At 42.6% G+C, this 15,905-nt stretch overlaps 3 protein-coding genes across 4 annotated transcripts in view; all 3 read left to right on the forward strand.

Moving 5' to 3' along the window:
• The window catches only part of LOC308100882 (interferon-induced, double-stranded RNA-activated protein kinase-like), a 30,610-nt gene extending 28,560 nt beyond the window's left edge, over nt 1–2,050 (forward strand). For both annotated transcript variants that reach the window (XM_080450046.1, XM_080450047.1), the window contains 3 exons: nt 135–236; nt 586–651; nt 752–2,050. In XM_080450046.1, coding sequence (XP_080306172.1) covers nt 135–236; nt 586–651; nt 752–868 — 285 coding nt within the window. In that variant the 3' untranslated portion in view covers nt 869–2,050. The remainder of the gene's footprint in view (nt 1–134; nt 237–585; nt 652–751) is intronic.
• A 7,103-nt stretch (nt 2,051–9,153) lies between these two features.
• On the forward strand, nt 9,154–11,946 carry LOC308100628 (DNA excision repair protein ERCC-6-like; the record flags this gene model as incomplete). The annotated part of the gene is made up of 1 exon (XM_080449693.1): nt 9,154–11,946. Exon 1 carries the CDS (start codon nt 9,265–9,267, stop codon nt 11,944–11,946), a length of 2,682 nt encoding a protein of 893 aa, XP_080305819.1. The 5' UTR covers nt 9,154–9,264.
• A 2,101-nt stretch (nt 11,947–14,047) lies between these two features.
• LOC308100629 (syntaxin-5-like) lies at nt 14,048–14,998 on the forward strand (the record flags this gene model as incomplete). The annotated part of the gene is made up of 1 exon (XM_080449694.1): nt 14,048–14,998. One exon carries the CDS (start codon nt 14,048–14,050, stop codon nt 14,996–14,998), a length of 951 nt encoding a protein of 316 aa, XP_080305820.1.
• Nucleotides 14,999–15,905: the final 907 nt, after the last annotated feature.

Below are 15,905 nucleotides of genomic sequence, written 5' to 3' on the forward strand. Positions count from 1 at the left end.
TAAAAAGCACTTTCTCTGTGCAGTTTTGCATGTTTCTTATGTATGTTGTTCTTTGTTCATGACATGTATAACACCTTTGTTCATGACATGTATAACACCTCTGTTTTTATTATCGTTTTGTTCTTCTATGATAGAGGATCGAGCCCACTTATGACAGAAAAGTGGATATATTTGCCTTGGGGTTGATATATTTTGAACTCCTTTGGAAGGTCGATACTCGTTCGGAAAGAGCAGCGGTGAGTGTTGTCATTAATATGACTTATCATTTATGAGTTAAGTCATACTCATCATCTTTTAGGCATTATTTGCATGATACATATACAAACAAATGTCCTGTATATACAGAACATGTACTGTATAACAAGGTGATTTTAGTAAAAAAAAAATCAATGAGTTTTAATTTTGCTTCTATTCAAGGTTTCCCTTTAAATTTCAGTTTAAGTTTAGTTACATGAGTTCCTGGCCATTTAAGTTTAGTTTTTGGACACCCATTTCCATTGATATTATAAATTGAATATAATTGTTATGTTGTACATGTCTGACTACTGTATACCAGCCTGAAATCCCCATGACTTCGAATTACAGATTTTTACGCAGCTCAAAGAAAATCAGGAGTTTCCAGATGGTTTTTCTAAAAGGTTTCCTGGTGAGGTATGTACATTTGAAATATAGGAATTTGCTGCAAACACAATCATGTTAGACTGTCAATTAATATTGCTATAGATCACTTAATCTTTTGTTACTGTTGCAGCAAAGATTAATCAAGTCAATGCTGTGTAAGAAGTCAGAAGACAGACCAGAAGCAAGTGAAGTGAAGAAAGAGCTGGAAGAATGTGCCTTGATGCTGTACAATTTTTTGCTGTACTAGTTTATTTTGATCCACATCAACAATTACACCAAACATACCCCACTATAAGCCAATGGTTCATGTTGATTGATCAAAAAGGCATAGGCTGAAGCTCAAAGCTTATTTGTGCCTATCCTTCCTTCATGTTGTTTTAACTTAGATACATCATTTATAAAGTTTATATTATATGAACACTCAAAGTATTTCGTAATTACATTCAAGATGTTATATTGATCGTAGTAATCGAACACTCGAAAATATACCAAGATACGCAATAAAGTGATATGTAAACAAAATAACCTGCAAATGAACCAAACCAAAAACGTCTGGAGAGCCAGTCCCAAAAGAAACAAGATGTGGAACTGCAGGCAGGCTGCGTGGGTGATGTTGAGATAAAGTAAAAGTGGTAAAAAAAAATAATGAGAGGGAGAGAAAGAAGGAATGATAAGGGATGAAATAGATTCCTCCACAAACCATCCGCATGCTTGGCCCGTGTCTCTCTCCCCTTGCAGGATTCCCCATCTCTCGCCCACAGGTGTTCCATTCTTAGACCAGGTGAGAGAGAAAGACCCATAATGGGCGTGCAGTGCACAGGGCCACATTCAGGGCTTCACCCAGCCACACAACAGATGGTATCAACTAGGCATTGGTTCTCAAAGTGGGGTCCGGGAACCCCCAGGGGTCCTTGGCGGGGATGCCTGGGGGTCCCCAGCTAAATTAGTCAATAAAGCGTCACAATCATTTTAACCCCTTTATCCATATTTTATACTTTGGCTATTCAAAAATAGCAGATCTACAAGCTCATAGCGCCGCACTGCTTGTAGATCTGCTATCTTAGAAAAATTATGAAAATGTGCAAATCTTTAAATCTTTATTCTAAAAGGCGAACATTTTTAACATATCTTTGCTTCTGGGGGTCCCTGGCACAACATATTTTCAACTGGGGGTCCGCGGCCACAAACATCAATTTGGGGGTCCTTGGCACGAAAAAGATTGAGAACCAGTGAACAAGGAGGCATGTGAAAGCCTTTGTCAATATCAACATATTTCTCGACAAATCCTTAATTGGTGTCATAATGTATAATTACTGTATTGCTTCAGCAGATAATTAATGTTTTTTAAAATATATTTTAAATGTTCTGTCTTTGCTTTACAATGAAAATAATGACTGTAATTTGAAAATAAATTCTAATGATTTTTGAATGTTGTCTCCGTAGTCTATTCCTAAATATTTGTGCTCACGTACGTTAAGGCAGTGTACTTTGTAGCTCGAGACCCACGAGAAATTTCCCACAATCCAAGTTCTAGTTCTAGTTAATATAGCTGATCTACAACAACAACAACGCATCGGCCATTACTTCTTAAAAGTTAGTTTTTCAAATATGGAATTTCTTAGATTTGTTATTTTCATTTATTCATGAAATTCTTTAGAAAAATATTTGAAATTGTTTTTAATTCATAACCATTTTTGAAATTTCTTTGAAAGGTTTTGAAAATCTTTTGAAATAATGATTAAAAACTAAATAGGAAACAATAAAATAAAGGGATATTTACTCACGACCCATCAAAATGGGTACGCAACCCAGTGTTTGGGAAACACGTGCGTTAAGGGACGCCTTTTCTCCATTTTCTTATTGATTCTCAATAGAGCTTCATATGCAAGAGTTGTTTATGTTAACTGGCTTATAAAAACACTAGCTAGTAGCTTATAAACAATCCTTTTCCTATACAATTAAAGTCCCCATGGTTAAAAGGGTATAATGGTGCACCATATCTGGGCAATCTCACTTTGTTTGTGGCACAAACCTCCTCTTTCCAAAAATGTTCATAGTCAAATGGAATTAGGTTAACTAATCATAACCAATATTCGATTGTTCAGCCACTAATAGAGAACGTGAAGTGGATTTATACTGTGGTGAGATACACGTTAATTTGACACTATTGTTATAGCAATAGTAATCCTGCTCTGTATGAGAGGAACCACAGGTTCAGTCATTTGGTGCATTGCTGGGGAGCCACTGGGGCGATGCTACCATCTGCTGGCTTATGACTGAACATCTCAAAGTCAGAGTCCCTTGTGTGTTTTTACAGAAGCACCCCATAAATAAATAACCATACTGTATATAATTAAATAATGAAACACAGACATACTGTGTACACTGAACCAATCAGACTGGCACACACAGCTGTTGTCTTGTGCTTGGTGGCCACTAGGGGGCGCTGTGGATCTGCAGCTCAGGACTTGTGAGACATGGCTGTGCGCCTACTACCTCTCCAGCACCATACTCCAGCAGCCTACAGACAGAAAGGGTTATTCACAGGGAGAGGGACGACGCCAAGGGAACTCTGACATTTAATCATGCCTCCGGCACACGCTGAATGATTAGCATCTCTGTGGAAAACAACAATAACAAGTGCCAAATGCAGGATCCCACACAATCACCTGGCCTTGAAGCACACGGTCACACTATCCTGGGCAATCAGATAAGAAAACAGCCCCTGTGGTTCGGAGTGTGTTAACTCAACAGTCAACTGACTGCAAAGGGCCCAACGTTTAGTTCAGTCGCCTGCTTGTGGATAGAGGCCAAAGGTGGACTGATTGCCATGATATACATGGAATATCTCAATTGTATTTCAGTCTGCCGTCTGCTGTGGTCCTTCTTTCCTCATAGTTGGAAGACGATTATTACACAAGAAAGAGTTGAAGGATTTTTCCTATAGGTTTATGATGTTTAGAGTGTGTGGCACATTTATCATTATGACCAAAATATTATTTGTGTTGCTGTAGCTGCCTGATTAACCACTTAAGACCTATACTTCATCATATGACAAATTGGGGAAATAGCCGATCTACAAGCTCACCATGCATCATGTGAGCTTATAGATCGGCTATTTTTGCGTATTTTTTTAAAACAATGATGAGGGTTTACTATGACGACACATTTTCATGGCAGCAAAAAAATGCCCCAGTCTGTGTTCTGTGTTCCAACAGGCGTAGGTGTCGTAAGAGTAGACAATGAATCATTCAACATTTTCTATTTTCATCACACAAACAAATGATTCCATTTTAGTGGTCTCTACAATGAGAAACCTGGTGTGTTTTCAATCTTCCTTAGCTGTCGCACTTGTGTGAGCAAGGTTATTGGATGTATTGAGGTCACTTCCTTTGAGAGCAGTGTGGGCACTGAGGCAGTGATCCAGTTAGTGGCCTGGACCATGTAGCCTTTGGCAAAATGGATTCTACAGTCAGAGGCAGAGGAATGGAGTGTCTTCCCAAAGTCCCAGGGGTCAGAGCAAACGATTACTCTGAGGATAGTCCCATAAAAGAAGAAGCAGTCGGTGAGTTTGTGCTGCATTGTGGATCATAGGAACTGCCAGCTGCAGCAGAGTGTGACTTCCTGTGTGGTCTAAACCTACAGGCTGATCTACAAATCTAAATACCAACTGGGAATAGGCATAAGTTGACAGGGACTGTCACCTTCTGTGCATGTGCACATTACAGCCCCACCAATATATCGGTTTGGCCCATATATTGGCCTATATTATTGTACTTTTTTTGTCTGGATTTTTAACCACTTTCAAACTGGTATCCCTATTTTGAGCATGGTAAAGATGTTTTCAAAAACATTTCAATAGGGCTTAAAGGACCACTTTTCAACCTATCTTCATATAATTGGTCCTCAAACTCATAAGAAGGCACCATTTCTGAGGAGGGCTGTAGACCGTTCAGAAACCAACCGACTACAAGTGACACCATTGGTATAGGCAAGTTTGGCCATTTCAAATAAGATCAGGGGCGGACTTAAGGATCTGGAGGCCCCAGGCGAACGGTAGTATGAGACCCCCTCCACAGATTATTTTTTAACAGAATAGATGTAATTTCCAGTATTCTGGTGCATTTTGGGAGTTTGATACTTTTATCAGACTTTACTAACATGGGATCCATTAAAAAGCTAAAAGTAGGGCTACAGAAATGTATTTTATTTTTTTCATGAGGCCTCCTAACTCTTGAGGCCCCAGGCGGTCGCCTAACCTTGCCTACAGTTAAGTCCGCCACTGAATAAGATTCAAACCTATTTCTTATTTTGTATTAATGCACGAACAATGGCTTCTATTTCAGCAAGCTAACTTTCCAGGAAGGGAAAGGCTATAGTTTGTATTATCTTGGAATCCCCATCGATGATGTCATTGGTCCGTAGGCCATCAATGATAAACAGAGTAGACAGACATTTTTGCCATCTTATAATGAGGATTAGAGAGAAATGAAGATATGGTTGAAAATGTAATTGTTTGCTTGTTCATTGCATTCTTTTCATATATTGATGTTTACTTAATTATCATTTGTTTATCTATCAAAAAGTTATTTGTGTTGATTTTTATTTATTTGTTTGCTTATCAGTTAAATGGTCACAAATAGAAACCAAATACAATACAAGATTTGCACTTATATAAAAACTCCTTTATAGACGTTTTTGGGGTAAGAAAAATAGATGACATGGACATTATTGATCAAACATTTATATTTCTGAAGATTTAAACCAAGTTTGGACGTGTGAACTGGGACTTTAAGGCATTTATTTATGGTGCATAAACTAACATCTCAATATATTTTTCACTCACCTTGCAGGTGAGTGAAAGCGGAAGAGCATTCAATTAGCCAATGTCTAAATTCAACCAATAATCAGTGTGGCTAGAGCCCACAATTAAGCAGCCATATAGGCAAACATTGTGATATATTATTCAATCGAGCAACCATGTAGCTTAATCGGTAGAGCTCCTGCCTTTGAATCACCAGGTCATGGGTTCAATTCTGGACACTGTCAGTCAGTCAGTGTATAGCATGGCTTGGTTGTGCAGTATAGGGTAAGGTCTGAAAGGTCTGGCGCTCCACCTGAGCATTCCATCTCCCAGGGGTCTAGCACATTGAAAAGGGGATAGACACCTTTGTTTAGAAGGTCTAATAACTTAACCTAAGATGCAGGGGTTGCTTGGATATAATGTAATTGCTGTTTTGTGTTCAGTGATTCTAATATTCAGTGGTCATTTGGTTTGGCCAATATAATATAGGCTATAGTCCACAAGGACATTTTAATTACAGTACACAACATGAGTACTATTATAATTTAGATTAAATCTTTTATTTTCTTCCTGAACGAGACTTTTGTAGGAGAGGAATTAGAACATCATGCATAGTTCCCACACTTGTAAAAACCCAAGCCAGGTTGAAGGTAAGGGATTCTCATATCAGAATTAACAATATGTTAAATTAGAGATTACTGTGTCTGCCCTGAGAAGGGCGTGGCGGTGACACGTTGCAGAGGTGTTGTCTTGTAAACCATATGACTGACCGCGGCAGTGTTGTTTTTGGCAGGCATTTTAGATTTAGTCTTAGTCTTTTGGACGAAATGCTTGTTAGTTTTAGTCACATTTTAGTCATTTCTATCCTTGATAGTTTTAGTCTAGTTTTAGTCGACGAAAACTCAAATGGTTTTTAGTCTAGTTTTAGTCGACGAAAACTCAAATGGTTTTAGTCTAATTTTAGTCATTGGTTTTAGTCAAACAAATAAAATAAAATAATGTATTTAAACTAATTTAATTAGGCCAATATACATATTGTATTCAAGATATGACTGCTAACAGTATTATCATAAAATATATCAATTTTTTAGGGGATAACACAATAGGATACAACGTGTACCTGAAATTCACACAAAATACTGCATGTTCATAAAATAGAATAGCCTAGATCAGGTTCTCATTATCAACCTTTTCTTTTTTACCTGTACCACCCAGAAAATATTTGTCTCTCCAAGTACCACCATTATGACTGATGTTAAAATACAGTAGCGTACACCTGCCCCATCCTATTCATATGCACAATTCACACAGGAGGCAAATGTATTCCTACTAAAAATGTTGTATTTTTGACAGTTGTGTACATTATGGTAGCACTAAACTGGCACTTAAACTCATGCAGTTGAAAGAAAAACGTCTTAATAGCTTAATAACCACATGGTACCCTCTTTCTAAGCAATGGAAAAATGTGAATGTACATATACTGTACTGTACATAGTGTATGTAAGAACTATAGGTATATTAAGTTACTGTACTGTTGAGTTCCAAGGATTTACTCATCACGTCACAGTCATAGGCACGATGCAAACAACCATTGAACGTACCCCCTTTTTCACTTGCTTTCACTTGCCCCCCTGTCCTGTCCAAAAAGCCTGCATGTTTTACTCATAACAATCCATAGCCTTGATACAAGGCTAAACAATCCAAGTTAGCTTAAGCCATTGGTTCTCAAAGTGGGGTCCGGGGACTCCCAGGGGTCCTTGAGGGAGTTCCAGGGGGTCCCCAGCTAAATGATGGATAGTTAGGAACCAAATGGACCCTTATGGGTCTGTAACTCTGAGAGTTAAATGAACATTGATTTTACAATATGAATTGGGGTCCCAGAGATAGAAATGCCATAAAATAGGGGTTCGTAGCCTTATGCATGCCAAACTGGGGGTCCTTCAATTAAAATGGTTGAGAATTGACTGCTAGACCTGTAAAAATCATCTATTGTGAGGGGGTCCGTGGCATATCTTTTCAAATGGGGGTCCTTAAAGGGCTAATAAGTGTCAATTTGGGGGTCCTTGACATGAAACAGTTTGAGAACCACTGGCTTAAGCACGCCAGCTTTAGCCTGAAGCTAGCGTCAGATGTTATGGAAAACTTTTAGGAAGTACAACAAACATTACCACGGGCCAATTGTCGAGTAACATCGACTTATTATGTCAGTAAATGGACTGCGTTAGCTTACTGTTGCAAAAATAGTTCAGTCAGACAACTCTTAGATTGGATTAGAATATATATTTATTAGCAATATATATTTGCAAGCTTGAGCATGGTATAGAAAACAAGAGGAAGCATAGTTTGGCGTCAGGCCTCTGAATCCATTCATTCCCTGTAAGGATAACATTTTAATGAATGTTACATGCCAATTAGCATTTACAGGGAATGAATTAAACCCCCAAGGGGATCTAGAAACAGAGCCTACAGGTGGATGCCGGGGAGGCGGGTGGGATGACTTCATGGGCAGCAGCAGGTAAGCAGCGGTAGCAGGATCTCAGCAACAGCAGCAGCAGTAGCGACACACGTCAGCTCAGCAAGACAGGGCAGCCAGAGTGAGCAGGTAACAACGCAGTACCTATAACCACCCGATCAGGAGGAAAGTGCATGTGACTAGTCACCTGATCGGTTGCCCCAATCCCTTGAGTTGCCTGGCCTGAACTAGCTCCGTAAACTGCGCCTCATTACCTGGCACGCCTTCTGGTGTCATATCTCCCTCTCCCATTAGGTGCATTGTTCCTTTCAGATGGATTGTAAAGTAGTATGTATGTCCATAATATATCCATTCTTCTTTTCAGACCACCTAACCCATTAAAACCTAATAATATGCCCACTATCATAACTTAAGGCAGCTAGGCAACTCCCATCTTCACTTCATAACAACAACAACAACTACACGTGAAGCCGGCGGCATCAGAGTTGACAGATTCTGTGAAAGAAACAAGCAACCAGGTCTAGGAAAACAAGCCCAAAAGAAGCAACTATGGGCACTTGAGCACTTACAACTTAGTACTTAAACCTACTGTATACATCGGTTATTTGAAAATAGCAGATCTACAAGCTCACAACGTGTTACATCAAGAGCGACACGTTGTGAGCTTGTAGATCTGCTATTTTCAAATAAAGTTCTTGGTGGAAACTTATAATAAAAGAACCTGGCAACACTGCCCAGACCAGGCCATATCCCAGCCAATCACGTCATGAAAAAAGGGGCGTTGACGAAATCATATCGTCTTCGTCATCGTTGACAAAATCAACACGTGACGTCATATTGTCATAGCAACATAATGCAGGACTATAAAAGCCACTGAATGCAGTATTCCTTCAATATGCCTGTTTTAGCATTACTCATTGATGCATTGTACCAGCACATGTTCATATGCAGTCCATGGGCAAAGCGTATGTACAACAAGAGTGTCAGTCAGAATAATCACTACTGTATGCAAAGGGTTTGTACATAATACATAATGGTTACAATAATAGAACACAGAGAACCCTATCCTCTCAGGTGGGCAGGAGAGGAACATCCTGTAATGGTGAAAAGGAGACACACGACCAGCAACCTGGAGGAAGATGTGAAAGACCCTGCCGGACAGGGAGAAGATAAGTCCAAAGCACTCGAGAAAAGTGAGGACCTGGTGGCAGAGGACAATTCTGAGAGTAAAGATTTTGTCAGCCTCGGTGGTCTACCACTGTTCAGAGACCTGCACGACAAACTGTATGACCACCAGAGAGACGGAGCAGCATTCCTCTATGGCCTGTACCGAGACGGGCACAAAGGTGGCATTCTGGCAGATGACATGGGCCTCGGCAAAACCATCCAGGTCATCGCCTTTCTGTCGGGTATGTACAATGCAGACCTAGTCAAACACACTCTCATTGTTATGCCAATGTCCGTAATCACCACCTGGACCAAGGAGTTCGCCAAGTGGACCCCCGGGTTTAGGGTGAAGGAGTTTCATGGCGACAGCAAAGCAGAGCGAAACAGGAACTTGGAGAAGATTCAGAGAAAAGGGGGCGTGGCGCTCACCACATATCATATGCTGATGAACAACTGGAAGCTGCTGGCATCTTACAATGGCCGAAAGTTCAAGTGGGACTATATAATCCTGGATGAGGCACACAAAATAAAGACCCCATCAACAAAAACCGCCAAAGGTGCATATGCCGTTCCAGCAGAGAACCGTGTTCTCCTCACAGGAACCCCTATGCAAAACAACCTGCAAGAGATGTGGGCTCTGTTTGACTTTGCTTTCCAAGGCACTCTCCTCGGCACATATAGAACCTTCAAAACAGAGTATGATAATCCCATTATGCGGGGAAGAGAAAAGGACGCCACTCCAGAAGAAAAAGGCCTGGGATTCAGGATATCGGAAGACCTAAAAACTATCATCAGACCATACTTCCTCAGGAGGACCAAAGCAGATGTCCAGATGAAGATTAAAGAAACACATGGAGAACGTTTGCTCTCCAGTGACATTCAAGTCACAAAGACTCAAACTGACAAAGGAACAGCAGTCATGCCATCATTGACGAGAAAGAACGACCTGATCGTGTGGACGTATCTGAGCACTGTTCAGGAAGACATCTACCGTCAGTTTCTGTCACTGGACCACATCAAAGAGCTGCTTAACACTACCAGGTCGCCTCTCGCTGAACTCTGTGTCCTGAAGAAGCTATGCGACCACCCGAGGTTGCTCTCTGCTTCGGCCGTCAGTCAACTGGGCCTGATGGAACAAACATCTGATGACGAACGAGAAAGTGACGATGAGTTCGCTGCAAGCAGCATTGATAACATACCAGATGAAACACTGATATCAGAGTCGGGGAAGATGGTGTTTCTCATCAAACTCCTTGAGCAACTCAGGAAAGAAGGTCACCGCACCCTTATCTTTGTACGCTTCCGTAAGGTTCTGGACATCATACAGCGAGTCCTTGGCAATAGGGGCTTCAAGGTCTTGAGGCTTGATGGCACAATCACCAACACCGCTGAGAGGGAGCGTCTCATTTCATTGTTCCAGGAGGACAGACGCTACTCCGTATTCCTCCTGACGACCCAAGTGGGTGGTGTTGGCATCACCCTGACCGCCGCCAACCGCGTGGTGATATTTGACCCCAGCTGGAACCCTGCCGTCGATGCTCAGGCAGTGGACCGTGCATACCGCATTGGACAAACTGAAAATGTAGTCATCTACCGGCTCATCACCTGTGGCACTGTGGAAGAAAAAATCTACAGACGGCAGGTGTTCAAAGACTCATTGAGCAGACAAACAACCGGCGACAAGAAGAACCCTTTCAGGTACTTCAGCAAGCAGGAGCTGAAGGAGCTCTTCATCCTGGAGGAGACGCGCTCCTCCGAAACCCAGCTGCTGCTGCAGTCCCTCCACTCCAGGCACCGGAGGACAGACCCCGAGCTGGACAAACACATCACGCACCTCCACTCCATGGAGATATTTGGCATCTCTGATCACGACCTCATGTTCTCGCAGGTCACCAGCCACGATGAGAGCCCCAAGAACCAAGAGTCTTGCCGCTACATAGAGATGAGGGTTCAGGAGGCTCACAAACTGATGAAGGCAGAGTCTGAGATGCACGCACAGCTAGGCTCAAGTGCAGAACTGGCACGGTTGAGACAGAAGGGTGCGGAAAGCCATATAGCGGCAAGGTCAAGGGAGAGAACGCCGAACACAAAACCCCGCCCTTTACCCCCCCGGTGGGATAGCCATATAGGGACATGGTCAAAGGAGAAAGCACAGAACACAAAGCCCCATGCTTTAACCCCCCGGTGGAATAGCCACATAGGGACATGGTCAAAGGAGAAAACACAGAACACGAAGCCCCACGCTTTAACCCCCCGGTGGGATAGCCGTGTAGCAGTGTGGTCAAAGGAGAGAACGCAGAACACAAAGCCTCGCCCTCCGCCCCCCTGGTGGGGCAGTCGTATAACGGCAAGTTCAAAGGAGAAAACACAGAACTCAAAGCCCCGCCCTCCTCCACCCCCCATGTGCTATAACTACGTGAGAGGGGATGCACAGGTGGGCCCAAGATCAGGACTGGACTGGCTGAAACGGATGGGTCAGTTGAAACAAGTGATGTCGTTGAGGAATTCTGGATCCATCAGGAGAAATGATTCCACGGCGGCCAGGTCGAACGAGAAACCCCAGAACACAACGCCCAGGCATCTGCCTCCCTGGTACTATAAGAACATATTGCCTGACTTGCCAGCTGTGGCAGGGAAGCTGGATTCTGGATCAATCGGGAGAAATGATTCTGCGGTGGCCGGGTCAAACGAGAAACCATGGAATACAAAGCCTCGCCTTCTGCCACGCTGGCTCACAGAGAACCACCAGAGCAAAAAGAGAAAAGCAGCTGTGGAAGATGGCAATAGCAGAGTTTCCCCTAAAAAAGGCAAGTATCTTTTGACTAAACCTGGCGGCCGCCAAGTGTATTTTCTGACTGGGGCCCGGCAAGGGAAAAAATAATTTTCTCTGATGCTTATAGTCCCGGCGGTTAGGTGCCCGTCAGCCAGCTGGGCTTGCAATACACTGGTGGAAACCCAGAATAGGCATCAGCTGACAAGTAACCAAGTTTTATCACTCATCTCCAGTGCTAGGATACTCCTGCTCTGCACGCTTTCATCAGGTCCATGATCAACACCCAGGAGGTTAGGGTAACCAATCACTGATGAGGAAGGAGAGGACAATTTTGAAAATATGATTGAGGAAGAGGGCAGTGAAGGTTCAGACAAGTGGGATGGAAGTGACGGATGAAAACCCTAACCTTGCATATTACATATCAATTCTTGGGATTGACAGGCACAATAATCCAATAGGAGGCACATTTGTCTTTTTCCTTTGAGATGCTGGTTTAGTTGTGAGAGGTAGGAAAGCTCTAAGGAGTGGTCAAGCATTGTGACCAGAGGGCTTGAAAGGCTGTACGGGACGGTTTTGGTCTGTTAACACCACATCATAGTTTGCTACCCCTGAGAATTGCTTTGTTTCCCCATTAGTTTTGGTTTTTTTTTTCTTTCTTTCTTTTTGCTGACATTTGTGTTTGGTTCAACCTACTGTACTACCTTCCAATACACATGATGATTGCTCCTCAAGGACTAGATGGTTTTATTAACCACCTCCTCCTGCCCTCACCCAGCACTGATCTATCCTCAGGGACCCTAGAAACGGTTGCAAAAACCTAATATATAGACCAGACCAGGTACTTTGTCCACACCCCTTCTTGGGAGTGGCCTTACATAGAAGGAAGAGGGATTTCCAAACTAAGTTGACGTTTTTACAGTGAGTAGTTTTTGGGAACGAGAGCTTTTTTTGGCACTTGCAACCAGTCTGCATCTGCTCTATCGCCCTGGCGGTTATGTCAAATCACTTCAACACTTTTAATTCTCCAAGATCCATTGATATACCCCCTAGATGTTTTTACCATTTGAGTTTGGCCTACTTTGAAAATAGGGCTTAAGTGGTTAATTTATGTTTTGTAATCATCTAAATATACAAAGTAACTTGTAACTAAAGCTTTCAAATAATTGTAGTGGAGTAAAAAGTACAATGTTTAATTGCCTCTAAGACGTAGTGGAGTAGAAATATAAAGCATGTCATCAACAAGCACAAGTACAGAACTGAGAGAGTAACGGTATTTACTTTCCACCACTGGTTGTCAGCACTATGACGTCAGTACTATGGCATAAGTACCCGTTGTCAGAGTATTTAGTGCAGTACCCGTTATGTACTATCTATCTACCATTCAGAACTGGCGATCCGACCAGAGATTCGGTGCCCATATCTTATAGCAAAATTGTCTTAAGGGAGTACAGGCCGGCGGGCCTGACTTGACGCTCCAAAAGGGGCCCATATATGGGCATTATGGATGACATCAGCGATCACCATATATGGGCATATAGAGATGACATCATGTCCTTTTTAGGCCCATATATGGAGATATCTCCATGTATGGGCATAAAAAGGACATGGACTGACAGCTACAGAGATCTCCATATATGGGTGTAAACGGGACACTGACCGGCACATACAGAAATATCCATATATGGGCATAACCGGGTGGTATTGCATAACTGTTCCCAAGTAGGCCGGTGCCGGTCTAGTTGCACAGATGTCAACAAGACATCTGGGGGCGGCTGTTAAAAAAGGCTATCACGGCATCCAGGTTTATCGTTATTAGGTCGTCCAGGTTGTTATGGTACCATTGTTGCTAGTCAGAATACTGGTAGCTTCCAGTATTCTGGGTATCCTACACTACATCATAATGGACTCCATATTTGGGCATGGCTGGTCTAGAACTCCATACTGTATATGGAAATGGCTGAGTCATTGTGACATCACAAGAGTATCCCGTCACAGTAGATAAAGAGTTGCAGTCTCAGATTGTCCTTTATTTTACAGGCCTTGTTGACAGTACCCTCTCGGTACGGACTAGGGTCATCCATGCATACTTCAGCTTTTGTGGCTTGTCACTCGAAGCTATCCTAAGTTCTCATAGGAAACCCTACGGCCGGTACTGGTCCTAGACATCCTCCCCGCTTTCTTTGAGTTGATTTTACATTTCCGTCCCATCATGACCTGTCGTGACCGGATGATTGAGTTCCAGTCGGCCTGTAAATCTCTTCAGGCTAGACAGAATGGAATCCAACCCAGTAAACCGGCACTCAGCTCCCATAAGCAATGCAGTGAGTTTATAGTCATGTCTAAGAAAATTGGTAAAGATTTGAGCAATACATTCGCCAAATTGGAGAAGCTCACTATTCTGGCAGAGAGAAAGTCTCTATTTGATGACAAGGCAAAATCTCTATTTGACGACAAGGGAGTGGAGTTTGAGACACTAACGTGCATCATCGCACAAGACATCAACAGTCTAAACGAACAGATAGCCCGGCTGCAGGACCTGGTGAGGTCGCGTGGCACCCTGGATGGTAGACACATCCAGACCCACTCTAACACCATTGTGGTCGCATTACAGTCCAAACTGGCTTCAATGACCAATGATTTCAAGATTGTCCGCGACGTCAGAATGGAGAACTTGAAGCAGTTGCGTAGCAGGAGAGAGCACTTGAATTCCTCAACGGCTTCAGATCCCTCTATTTCATGGACTCAGCTCTCTCAGCCTCCCGTTTCCAACTCTCTCAATTTCCCACTGTTGATGCAGGATGACAGCAGGGCAGTGGGACATGTCGCAATCGGTATGGATTCCAATGACAACCCAATGCAGCTCCAGCTTATCGACAAGCAGGGCTTGTACATGAAGAGCCGTTTAGACACCATGCAGAACATTGAGACTACCGTTGTGGAACTGGGAGCTATATTCCAGCAGCTGGCCCATATGGTCACGGAGCAAGAGGAGACCATCATAAGAATTGACGCTAATGTGGAGGACACCCAGCTGAACGTGGAGGCAGCACACACGGAGATTCTCAAATACTTCCAGTCAGTCACATCCAACCGTTGGCTGATGAGTAAGATTTTCCTCGTCCTCATGGTGTTCATCGTCGTCTTTGTGGTCTTTGCCTAGAATCTAATTGAAAACAAGTGCGCTGAACCCCTCAGTGTGTCTGGATCCTGGATTTCCTGACAGTTATTACGGAAAATATTAATATCCAGTCAGGGTGAAGTGTTGACAATTTATTGAGGAAGATTCAGGCAGAACAACTGCATGACAACAGCACAACCCCAGGCTTCCTGGCCTGGCCAACAGCCCATCGGGGCAGAAGCCTGAGTGTGTGTGTGTGTGTGTGTGTGTGTGTGTGTGTGTGTGTGTGTGTGTGTGTGTGTGTGTGTGTGTGTGTGTGTGTATAAAGTTCCAAACAAGTAGTATATATTGATACTATTTTTGCACACAAATATTTTAGAATTTTCAACAATTGCACACTGTACACTTTAGACACTTGATGCACACTTGATACACTCTTCACTTTATGACTATTATTATTATTGCTATTGTTAGTATTTACTTGTATTATACTTAGTTATTATATCTGGTTTTGTTTTCATATATAAACTGCCCACAACTTAACTTTGGTCGATTCGTTTTTTTTCTTATATCTTTGAAAATACCAATTGGTAATGAATTTAATAGAAATGTTATCGTTGATTAGTCACCTTTACAACAAGGTACAGCTTGTAAGGATCGGGCATTCATGGAATGAGCAACACAGCTAAACGTGTGGGTAGTGCCCCCCCCCCCCCCCCAAATCGCCAAAACCCCCTGCAATATTGTTCTGTTGGTATTCATTCACCCTTGTTTTGAGTTGCTTGGTGTATTGGATGATTGCTCTCTCTCACAGTAATAAGGCAAATACAACACATATCCTATTCCTCAACCAGGATTTTTTGACTTCACCAGTCTCACGGAACTTGGTCCCAAGTTTTGAAATGGTACCAGGGCTGTCACCAAATAATGCTGCCACTCTGTATGCTGG

Source organism: Gymnoscopelus braueri (assembly GCF_963280865.1).
Source record: "Gymnoscopelus braueri genome assembly, chromosome: 14".
Lineage (NCBI taxonomy): Eukaryota > Metazoa > Chordata > Actinopteri > Myctophiformes > Myctophidae > Gymnoscopelus > Gymnoscopelus braueri.